At 41.2% G+C, this 12,658-nt stretch overlaps 1 protein-coding gene across 1 annotated transcript in view; it reads left to right on the forward strand.

Moving 5' to 3' along the window:
- The window catches only part of Mct1 (Monocarboxylate transporter 1), a 113,048-nt gene that overhangs the window by 88,652 nt on the left and 11,738 nt on the right, over positions 1-12,658 (forward strand). Inside the window, exons 3-7 of the mRNA XM_019055364.2 lie at positions 2,651-2,794; positions 4,069-4,401; positions 5,437-5,815; positions 6,977-7,250; positions 11,342-11,507. Of these exons, the coding sequence (XP_018910909.2) occupies positions 2,651-2,794; positions 4,069-4,401; positions 5,437-5,815; positions 6,977-7,250; positions 11,342-11,507 (1,296 nt within the window). The remainder of the gene's footprint in view (positions 1-2,650; positions 2,795-4,068; positions 4,402-5,436; positions 5,816-6,976; positions 7,251-11,341; positions 11,508-12,658) is intronic.

Consider the following 12,658-nt stretch of genomic DNA (forward strand, 5'->3'; position numbering starts at 1 on the left):
ATTCGTCAAATCACAATGGTGCGACCCACTCTGTTGTCTTAATCTGATTGATTTTCACTCAATTGCCTCCGCACTCACCATCCATCATTGTTGATGGATCGTCCTAAGCCCAGCGTTGCAAATGTTTGCAAAGCTTTTTTACCCAGTATTATGAAAATTTCAGGTCACACATCTGAAGTACTCGGTGCATACCGAAGTGTTTCAGATTTCTGACCTGAATTTCGGCAGCTGGACCTCAAGTTTTAAGAGACTCATATGATCTCAACGTCGGGTCCCATGCACGAAGTTTTTTTCTCCGTGTAAGTATTAATATAAATTTCCCTTTTTTCACAATAATAATTCTGAATAAACAATGTTGCGAGTTGCCACGGCGTCGTTGTGGATCCTGTCGGGGTTCGTCAACTTACATTCACAGGTCGGAAGTTGGTCTTACGACGCACAATGTCAAAAAACAAATTAATTGTGTCGCCAGACAACACGTCCTGCAATACCTCATCAACTGAAGCTGGATTCATTATTTTATCAAAAATATCCTCAAATATCCTCAGAGAACAAAGGATAGAAAAAGAAATATCAGAGCAGAAAGAAAAAGAAAAGACAGACAAACGCAGAAGAGATTCAAGAAAAACTCAGTATAACAGAGAAAAAATTCAGAAAAACAACAAAGAAAACGACTCCTTTGCATACTCCGTAACGAACAATTTATGTGGTCATCCTCAGTGCGTATTTTCATAACCGGTTCCGTGGACAATTACTTGCGGTAAATTCAAAAATCGATAGCACAGATTCATAGAGTGTAAAGAGTTCATTTTGGAGTGTATTTTCAGGGTGTCTAGCGACCGGGAAAATCGGGAAATGTCAGGGAATTTTTTTGTGTAAAGGAAAACGTCAGGGAATCCGCAAAAATTCGGCATGTCTGGGAATTTCATATTTCAAGCGATTTTTGTGTCAAGGGAACCGCAGGGAAATCGAAAAACACGGCTATTTTGAAAAATGTTTTGCAATTTTACGCATGCGGAGATTTCTACCAAAATTTCTACCAGCATTTCTGCTGATGTCATTTAAATTTCATAATGCGGCAAAAATACCTTGCATAAGTTTAGGCAACATATAATTTGCTTTTTTTATTAGAGGGAATTTCGAATGTTTCCCCGGTTTCTTTGGCTGCTTTTGTCAGAAAAATCAGGGAAATATCAAGGATTTATTTATTTTTTTTTTTTTGAAAATTGCTAGACATCCTGATTTTAGACATCACTAGTGTACTCAAGTAGTTTTTCTCCACAAATTCAGCCATAAAACAACAGCTACGCAGTTTTCTCTACTCGGTTGGTTCGAGCCCTTGTGTGGAACTAACCCATTCTTTCAATGGCGAGGCGTGAATAATCGATTATCGAAAATTCCCCATTTGAAGCTATGGCGCAGAATCGATTATTAAGGTGTTCGTTGCGAACACTTTGCCTATCGATCCTTTTCTACAGATTTAAATGGCAGATCAATCGATATATCGTAAAGCACGCCAGGCCACTGCATTCTCTATTGCCAATACGTCGAAATTAAGTCATTTTCCGTCAATTTGGCGTAAGGCTACCTCTGCATTAGCGATTCTCGATGCACTAAATTTGCGAATGAGCAGGAGAGATAAACGACTCCCTGTTTCCCGAGTTCATCAGGAAATGGGAAGAAAGAGCTCCGCTGGAGTCATCAATCACAATCACTCCTAAATTCGTCAACTAATGTTCCCTTGTCTGTGGAGAAATTTGTTGTTCACCTGCGGTCGCATTAAGAGGGTTTCTTTAGGTATCTCCCGCCTTTAAAGTTCCTTTTCTCTTCTGCGCTTTCTCAATGCCATTTTCTCACTGAAACTTGAGAGAAAGTAAAGATAACGCGGAGGGCCATGAAGATTACGCTCATCGCCACTTTGCCTTCAATTTTTTAGGTAGGCCAAATGAGCTACTCGTGGTGTAGCAATAGTTATCTACTCGAGGATGTGTATCTTATGTCGTCAACAAGTGTCTCGCTGTAAATTATGTTGAACTCCACCCGACGATTTTGATGTTGGTTTATTTTTTCTCCAAATAAAATGATTTAATATAGGTTTATTATGTTAAGATACAAATTGACGACCAATTTTCTTTGGAGAAACAAAGCTACCTCAATGGCAGTAAAAAAACGCCTATGCGCTTTTACGGCCTGATGCACGATTTTTATGTCGCCCTTAAACAGAATTTGTTTATTTTACGGATTTTTGTTTTGTTTTTAAGATTCAGATTTAAACCACTCACGACACACTCCTCATGCACTGAACTTTTGCAAATATGAGAAAGAGGTGATTTAATTTTGAGGCAAAATTTTTCAGTGAAAACTGGTTATCTGAAAATTTTGCAATCCATACATAGAATGCACCCCTCTTACATCGTGCTTCGTGTCAGATGCCTATCGTCTGAGGTGCGCAAATTCATCTGCCCGGGATAAAGAAAGTTCATCTGAATCATTTTTATTTAAATTTTTACGCATGACTAAGCCTTACAACCGTTTCCCCCGATGAAATACATAGCTAACTATGCTGAAAATTGTTTCCATCAGCCATGACTTCGTGTCATCAGAAAAAAAAAAAACTTAACCGATTCGTTTTATTTGCTTTCTTTTTCAGGGCCAGTTTCAAGTGCTTTTGTAAATAAATATGGATGTAGGCCGGTAGCAATAGCTGGCTCGCTTATCGCAAGTTTAGCCTTGATCATCAGCGCATATGCTAACAGTGTTCACACACTTCTGATCACGGCTGGGCTGGGCACAGGTTAGTGACATGTTTTCTTTGCATGAACTTAAATTGATTCCAGTCCTTGGCTTAAAAGAAAATGTTGCCGCCAGTTTTGCACACTCTGTAGCGTGAGGATTAAAGTCGGCCTAGAATTTCCATGAACGGACTTTTTAATCTGCGTTAACATGAACATACCTGATAAGCTCTTTCGTGATGACTTTGAATAAAATGTCATCCAAAAAAGGAAGCATCATCAGGGAAGATCAATTTTTGATTTATTGAACTTCTGAATTCCATTTAAATAGATCCTATTAATACTCAATTTTTTCTTCAAATTGTAAAAATCAAAAGAGTCAATTGAAATTCGAATCCTCAATCACTAGCGGTACACATCGCAGAGCAAAATATCGTGAGTTCCCGCCTCGCCCTCTCGCGCCTTCAATTTTGCAGACGCAAAACGCACATCCATCATGCACGAATAGTTGTATCTCTGCGCCGTCATCAACGCGGCCTTTCCTTTTCTCTGTTTCCATTTTGCATTTCTTTCCATTGGTCTTAAGGTGATTCGATGGACGCCATATTTTGTGTCAGAACAGCATGCGGTATATCGCATCAATTGGTTCTATTTTTTCAGCTACTCGTCGTCATTTTTCTCCTATTTTGAGATCGCAATTCTGTTGTCAGGAGACTAAAGCACCCACTTACCAATTTTAACAAAGAAATTCAACGTAATAAAAGCGTGTTTTTTTTTTAGAGAGAAAATATCGCATTCGAGTGCAGTTTCGATATCAGTATCGAATGCGATGTTTTCTTTCTAAAAAAACCACGCCTTTATTACGTCGCATTTCTTTGTTAAAATTGGTAAGTGAGTGCTGTAATCTGCTGACAACAGAATTGCGATCTCAAAATTGGAGAAAAATGACGAGCAGCTGAATAAATGGAACCAATTGATGCGATATAATCGCATGCCGTTCTGACACAAAATATGGCGTCCATCGAATCACCATAAGGCATCGATATACGGTCAAATTCCGGACCAATTCGCTCCATATACACTGAAATAAAAGTTACGGGCTTTATAGACGTACCGTCCGTTTGGTCTCAGAGGTCGAAAGTTCCGGGTACTGGAGCCGTAGCTTCGACTGCTCCGGGTGCTAGACCCGAACTTACGGCCCATGAGGCCGGAACTCGGACGGTATGTCTATATATATAGCCGTACCTGCGGCTTCCACGGCCGGAGTTTTTTTTTCGGTGTAGGTACTCTAGCTCCCATATGGGGGATTAACAATCTGCGTTTGGATTTCGGACAGGTCTGGGCTTCGGGCTGATCTACCTGCCGGCGATCGTGAGCGTGACATGCTACTTCGAGAGGTACCGCTCGCTGGCGACGGGGATCGCCGTGTGCGGTTCCGGCTTCGGGACCTTCATCCTGGCCCCGCTCCTGACCAAGCTCACGGAGCACTTCGGCTGGCGGACCTGCATCCTCTGCACGGGGGTCTTCGTCCTCTCCTGCATCTTCTTCGGCCTCCTCTTCCGCCCCCTCGAGGAGATCGAGATCCCCGAGTCCGAGGAGGCCAAGATCGCCGACCCCAAAGCCGCCGCCGTCATCGTCTCCGTCACCGACGTTGATCATCCCCAAAAAGGTAAGCGAGAGCACCAATTTTAACTTTATGACATCTTACAAGGTTGCCACAGTCAGGGGTTATCGGGAAATGTCAGGGAATTTTAAGAAGTCAGGGAAAACCTGGAACTGTCAGGGAATTTTAAGAAGTCAGGGAAAACCTGGAAGTATCAGGGAATTTTAAGAAATCAGCGAAAACCTGGAAATATCAGGGAACTTTAAGAAATCAGGGAAAACCTGGAAATATCAGGGAATTTTAAGAAGTCAAGGAAAACCTGGAAATGTCAGGGAAAAATCGTCAAGCACCTTTATTTGCTTTCTCGAGTGGGTTTAACGTTTTGCACAACGAATTTTGCCTGAAAACTACTTCTAAATAATACCGGAAAAAAATTCGACTTAATCGGCACCTCGTCTTAACTGTAGTCCAACTTAGCGAGTTTAATTGTATGATTTCTTAACGATCTAGCATATCTATGTTCTATTGTCAGGGAATTTCACCAAAATGTGTCAGGGAAATCAGGGAATTAAGTTTTCCAAATTCTGTGGCAACCCTCTCTTAAAAACAGAGGGCTGATTATTGATATTTATAGACGAAGCAATAGACATAGGAGACAAGGAGAAAATGGAACGATCCTATTAGTGGAGACCTGCGGGCTGACTGATGAAATTGATGTAGACAAAGTGATAGACAAAGAAGACATAAGAAGTATGGAGCGATCCAAATGGTTGAAATGGGTGGTTCCTATAGACTGAGGGAGAAAATAATGGACCTACTGAAGGGTCTCTTCCGGGTTGCCGTTAGTTGGCCTATCATCTATCTAGTTTGTCCATTGCAACCACTCGCTTCCACCGACAGGATCCCTTCATACCCCTTGGGTTTTCCTTGTCTTTCGTTGTGTCTACCAATTTCAACATTCAGCCTGCTGTAGCATGGATGTGCCGATCCCTTGATGTCTACGAACAATAAATAGAGTCCATAGATGGATGTAGATTCCTAATATAGACCAATACACCAGGAGGGTACTGTTCTCATTGTGAACTTTCTGGTATGCCGTAGGTGAGGAAGGGACGCGGAACAGCTCGGCAGAGGACATCCCTTCGGCGGTAGGGAACGGGGAGATGGGAGGGACGCAACAGCGTCCGCACTCGGTGCACGGTCACTACTCGATCCTCCCGCAGAACGGTTCGGCGACGACCCCCTCGGCCAAGCTCTTCGTGAGCGACAAGCACCTGCCGACCGAGAACGCCTACAGCCGCTTGGCCCTGAGTCAGCCGCTGCTCTACAAGGGCCCGGCCGGCACAGGCGCCCACGACCACTCGCACAAGAAACACAAGATCCACGCCAGCCACTCCAACCTCAAGAACGCCCATAGTGGGGTCATGTACCGCAAGGATGTCTTCTACAGCGGCAGCACCAAAAACCTCCACCATGATGAGTAAGTCCATCCCCGAAATCTTATTCTCCGAGCGCATGTAGGAAATACATGGAAACCACTGGGGAAAAAAACACATTGGATCTAGAGTCCAGACTCTTGAAAACATTGACAAGAAAAAGGACTCTTGATTCAATCAGATTTAAGCTTAAGTCAAAAGAAAACCGCTCAAATTATGAGGCTTGGTTCTTGATTTAAGCTTAAATCTGATTGAATCAAGAGTCCTTTTTCTTGTCAACGTTTTCAAGAGTCTGGACTCTTGATCCAATGTGTTTTTTTTCTGCCAGTAAACAAGGGGGACACAGGAAACAAGGCTTAAAATACACAAAAATACATTTCTCGATATGATTTCCCGATTCTTTTTATTATCGAATTTCTGCCACCATCTTGTAGGTTTCAGGTTCTTTCCGATTTTTTTGTTTATTTTTTACCTATCTCTTCGACTGAAAATGGCTCAGTTCCGAGGCGAAACGTCTCTGTGTTTTTTTGTATATTTTTAGCCGTAATTCCCGTTTATTCACCTTGTTTTTTCATGTTATCACTGTCGAGGGCTGCTATGTAAAAACTTTTATCGATGTAGAAACTACAGCAGGTGGTGGCGAGACAACTGGGTTTGCGGCGGTTTGAAAAACCCGGAAAGTCAAGGCTGTAAAATCCAAGGGAAAGTCAGGGAATGCACAAGTAGCAGCGAGGGAATTTTGCGGCTAGCGGTCAGGAACTTTTATCAGTGTCATTCAATATGCACGAACATTTTCGAATGCCTTTTTCTCTAACGTGAATTTCTCCAGAAGTGGAAATTTCCTCCAAAATTTAGCCAGTGTCAGTGTAATTGGAAGGAAAAATCCAAGCGGAAGTTTTTTTCGAAGGTCTGGGAAAGTCAGGAAAGTTCAAGGAATTTTTCAATTTGGAAGTTATGGAAAAGTCGGAGAGTCAAAAATTGGAAAAAGTATGAAAATCCTGGACTGTCGCCCATTATTTTATAACCGAGCCTCTTATAACTGGACTGAATTTTGCAATTTGGAACTACAATTCCTTATGAATTCGTATTTTATAAAGGCAAGGTAACTTCAACTTCTAAAAGCTCGTACGGCGTTCTTCCTCAGCGCGACAGTGTGGACGGTCACGTTTGTTGACTTTATCCTTTTGTTCCTTTTTCTTTCACAGAGCTACCAACAAAGAAGGATTATCTAAAACGGGAGACCATGTATCGGAAGAGACAAAACTTGTCCCTTGCAATGGTGAAAATCATGTTTACATATCGCAGCAAATATCCATTGATACACCTGTTTGCAGTACACTAATCTGCTCGCCAGAAACAAAGGATACTCTCAATGAAATGCTCGACTTCTCTTTGTTCAAAGAAGTTCTCTTCACTCTCTTCGCATTGTCTAATTTCCTCACCAGTGTGGGATTCAATATACCATTCACTTTCATTATCGTAAGTACACTTTGCTCTTAAATTTACAATACTAAATTCCATAGATCGTATTCGATACATCAAACGGGTGAGATTGTATCGATATCGATTGGTTCAAAACATAAACATAGCCTCAAAAGTAAATTCAGAAATCTGAGGGAACGGGTCTTTTTTATCAGATTTTTTATTCTCTTGAGTACCAAATGCCAATGTGATGTGATTTTGTTAGGAATTTTCTAATTTTCAGCTTTTCCAACTTAAATCCCTTTAGGTTGGTTTGAGGTTATGTGCTATTGTTTTGAACCAAACGATACATCGAACCGTTAGTTGACCGTTATCGAATACGGTCCATTCTTATTATGTAAAATTCAAACTTAAAATGGGGTCAATGATATTTATCTTAATACATATTTATTGTCCAAGTCGGAATATGCGTATCTTCATCACAATATGTCAAAATCGACCGGTGCCGGACACGGGAGCTGTCAGCAACAGATTTCGGGTGCAGATTGCAAAACGAGAACGACGGTGGTGGCGCGACTGCGGATTGCACAGGAGTTAGGGCGCTCCGCGAGAATATATGAACAATACCTATATGAAGCGTGTGGCTCATTTTAGAATTTTGACTTTTAGAAGTTTTCTTGTCCGGACTGCGGGCCGAACGCTGCCTTTTTTTAACGGTATATTACAGAGAAGTGCAGGTAAAGGGGAATTGTGTCGATATAAAAGAAGGGGCAGTGGACTGATTAATCGGAATAACTGGTCAAACAGTGGTTGCCCATTTTTGAGAGTGATTCTTTTCGCTCTAAATGTTTTTACTTTTTTCTTTAGGCCTTGTCTCCACGGGCCGTTTCGCGAGATTTGTCCCAGCGTTAAATTCCACTAACGAAGTTGAGAAAAGAAAAATATTGAGTTAATCAATATTTTTCCCAGTACCAAGTATGGTACTTGTACCTCTAGGACCCACTGAGAGGAGAGGAAGAAGTGAAACGAATTGTGCGATATTTTATTCATTACTCCATTGTTAATGTTCGTTTCGTTAAAATAATGTGTATAATTGTCAATTGAGTGCAATTAGTATTTTAATCCCGGTTAAATACTCGACTTTATCTAATTTATCTTCTCGTGCAAACTAGTCGCAGGACTGTATGAGCCCCGTCTCGTGGAGACGGTAACTGGGAAAAATCCCAGAAGTTTCATTCCTGCGATTCGAACTTGGGACAAATCCTATGAAAACGTCCCGTGGAGCGACAAGGCCTTACCTTTCTCCTCTTGTATTTTAATCCCCCTAACAAGGGGAACTTCCCAAGCTACCGCCTCCGATCGGGCTGAAAAAATTCGTACGAACTCTTTGGATGAATTTATTTGACCCATATTTTTTTGTTTTTTCCAATGCCCCCCAGAAACACCCCAAAAAAATTCCGGAAAGTTTTGCTTTGAGCGCTTGAGTCTATATACGCAGTATAGCAGCACCCCTTTACTGTCAAGTGGTGGCTCTGCGGTAGCGCGCTCGCCCAGCGATCCGGCGGGCCCGGGATATATTCCCAGTATGATTCCCGAGCGCTGCGCCAAATTTTTACGACCGAATTTTATATTCTCACACATTTTCACATCGATTCCCATTTGATACATTCGATCTTAAAACATCAATTAATTTACAACCATCAACGATCAATAACTTCTTCAATTTGAAGTATAGATTTTTTTTGGGAGGGGGGGAGGGGTCACGCGCGCGATATTCTCGCCAGTCACTGTACTTTCACATTAGCAGACGACCCGCTCCGCCCCCTCACATCAACATATTTCTCTCGATCACCCGTATGCGTTATGATTTTTCCCATCATTATCCAGAAAATGATAATGAAAAATTACTACGAACATTCAAATTAAAAATGCTACAATTTTTCATTATCATTTTCTCAATAATGATGGGAAAAATCATGACTCATACGACCGGGCGACATGACTCATGACTCATTCGGGAGAAATATGTCGATGTGAGGGGGCGGAGCGGGTCGTCTGCTAATGTGAAAGTACAGTGATTGGCGAGAATATCGCGCGCGTGACCCCTCCCCCCTCCCAAAAAAAAATCTATACTACTAAAATTGAAGAAGTTATTGATCGTTGATGGTTGTAAATTAATTGATGTTTTAAGATCTAATGTATCAAATGGGAATCGATGTGAAAATGTTTGAGAATATAAAATTCGGTCGTAAAAATTTGGCGCGGCGCCCGGGAACCGATCTTAGGACCCGCCGGATCACTGAGCGAGCGCGCTACCGCAGAGCTACCACTTCACGATTAGAGTGTGCTGCTATATTGCGTATATAGACTCAAGCGCTCAAAGCAAAACTTTCCGGAATTTTATTGCGCATTTTTTGCGCGCATTTATTGCTAATTAGTTTTTGATGAGTCAATATTTTCTAAATTTCTCATTTTTAATAAATTTTCCGCTTCATATATAAAACCTTCTTTAGCATGTACAGCATCAACTTGTTTTGAATCCCCCGCCACCTCTTTTTAAAAGTCAGAGAGTTTTTAGAATCTTGTCCATCTGTATTACAGGTCGTCAATTTTTACAGCCCACAAGCTGTTCGTTAGTTCCTCAGATGTCCGATTCAATTTAGAGATTCAATTCTTCAATCCCGCGGCCAAAGTTTGTTTACATCATACGAGCGCCCTAACTCCTGTGCAATCCGCAGTCGCGCCACCCGTCGTTTCGCAATCTGCAGTGCACCCGAAATCTATTGCTGACAGCTCCCGTGTCCGGCACCGAAAATCGACCATTACGTTTCATTCCTTCAAAAGAAAAGTGACAAATTAAAATATCTACTCGAAATGGCGTTTACTTACAGCAAATTTTATCAGAATCATGCAGACGGTTAGTTCTTTTAAGAAGGAGAAGCAACACATGAACGGTGATTTGCTAAGTTACAGTTGGAGGGATGTCTTTTTCGACTGCAGCTATTGATGTATAATTGTGTTCCATTCTTATTTTGCATATAAATTTAAATGCCCAGATATTCATTTGGTCCTTGTTTAGATAAGTATTTATTGTTTTCATCCACAAAGAAGAAGCACGTGAGTGTTTATATCAGAGGCGAAGCGTGAATGATCGATTATCGATATTTCCCCATTTGAAGCTATGGTAAAGAATCGATTCTTAAAGAGGTGTTCGTCGCGAACACCCTGTTTATCGATCCTTCTCGATAAATTAAAATGGCAGATCAATCGATATATTGCAAAGCACTTTGCGCCACTTGCTCAAGTAAATATTTTCTCCCTTCCCTTTAAGTTTTGGAAGGGTGGAGGGAAGAAATATTTTTCTTCGTTGATAGAATATGTTTGTAAGAGAAATTGCATACTTTATGATTTGGAGGCTATTTATGTTCCAATAAGTGTTTCGAAAGAGTTTGCCGGATTCTGCGAACATTTAAGTTCGGTTTTCTTGGGCAAGCCTGGTTGCCAACTACAAGGTGTTTACCGACTCTACCGTCGGCAAAAAACCAGAAAATGTCGGAAAATTTCGATGTTATCCGGAAAAATCAGGAAAATTGGTCATGGATCAGGAAATTCTGAGTGCTTCAAGCATTTTTCAAACGTACGATTCACTTCATGAATTATGTTGATTCTTTAAATCAAATGAGTGTCAATTTTTTCGCGCAGAAAATCAGGAAATCTCGTCTTAAATATCAGGAAAACCCAAAATTGAATATTAGTAGATACCCTGAACCAAGAGTAGAATAGTGCTTGTGAACGCGGAAATTCGAAAGCTATGCATATTGTCATTCGCGATTTATCGATTGATCTGCCTTTTAAATCCACGGAAAAGGATCGATAAACAGGGTGTTCGCAACGAACACCTTGATAATCGATTTTTTACCGTAGCTTCAAATGGGGAAATATCGATACTCGATCATTCACGCCTCACCACTGATCAAGCCGTGTGTTTGAGATTAGTTAGGCGCGTACTTGTTGCGTTTTTTGGATGATTTGGACCTAGAGAAATTTATTCATCTGCATTTTGTGTGTGCAGGAAGACTTTTCCTTTTCTTCAAAGAGAGTTCCAGATGTATTGATCGGATATTTTCATGTTTTTGTTTATATTTCAGAACTTAGGGGAAGAGAGGCTCGTTCCTAGAGACCAGCGAAGTTACCTTTTGGCCATTGTGGGGATAGCAAACACTGTTGGCAGGGTCGTGCTCGGATATATTTCAGATAAACCTTATATCAACCGATTGTACATATATAATGGAAGTCTAACAATAGGTGGCATCGGTAAGTCTACACAACATGAATGAATTACTTCCATTATTCGCGTGTTCATAGTTGAATCCAAAAATGTAAAACTCTTTCTCAGCCAGCAAGGTCGGTCTGGCCCCAACAAATAGACATTTAGGGTCAGTAAGAAAAATATTAGAATTCATTCCACTGCTTGAGCTACGTAGAGGTTTTAGACCACTCCATGCCCATATGATTAGACGCATTTCCTCTCTTTTAAAAATTTCTCAAAATTTTAAACAATGTATGATCGCTGTCTGTATCTTTTCAAGCCCATAAATGCGTCTGGTACCCGCTTTAAACCCTAAGTATTCCGCGTAAAAAGTAGTAGAGTATACTTGCATTAAATGATCTGCTAATTGTCTGAATAATTTTTCAAATTAGTCTCCTTACCTGTTCTCTCTGAAGCGTTAGGTACCTTAGAACCAATTCTTTCACGGACCGCGTGAAAAAAATGCGCCAATTACGCCGAGAAGCACAATTCACGTGCTAGTCGCCAAAATGTATCTTTCGTAAAACTGGAATTAAAGCTGAAAGTGTCTGAATGCGCATATTAACAATTTGACGAAATTTGCTGGATATCTCGATATCTACTTCCAGTGTTCATCCACCTTGATTTTCTTGGACAATCGACGAATTTCGCTAACGCACTATGTGGGCTACGTTAATGAACTGTCGTTGTTCGAGAGGTTATGTTAAAAGCCTTACAACAGTTTTTCGGGCTATAATTGAATGTTTGAAGCATCTAATCTCTCAACAGAGACGAAAGGCAAACTGGTGGCGAGTTCTTTAACATTTCTTAACGAACGAAAATTCGCTCTGTTGCGTTCACACTTTCCACGCATACTTAGCGCGCATCGCGCGGGAAGTCTTAGCGATTGTGGAGCGCGAAATTTAAATTGACGCGTAACCGTCGCACAAGCGCAACCCCCCCCCCCCCCCCCCCCACCTGGAGGCCGAAGTCATGTAAGGGTACAATAATTAGTTCTCGATCGCGAAAGCGGACCGCTAGATTCAACGGTCGTGGGGAAATTGAAATTGGAAAGTCGCGATTTTCGTTCATTTAAACTTTCGTTTGCAGAGCAATCGATATTAATGGACCGCGTTAAGCAGGAAGGAACCAAACCACCTCAGCTACTTCTAAATTT

This window comes from Bemisia tabaci, chromosome 7 (genome assembly GCF_918797505.1).
Source record: "Bemisia tabaci chromosome 7, PGI_BMITA_v3".
Taxonomy (NCBI): domain Eukaryota; kingdom Metazoa; phylum Arthropoda; class Insecta; order Hemiptera; family Aleyrodidae; genus Bemisia; species Bemisia tabaci.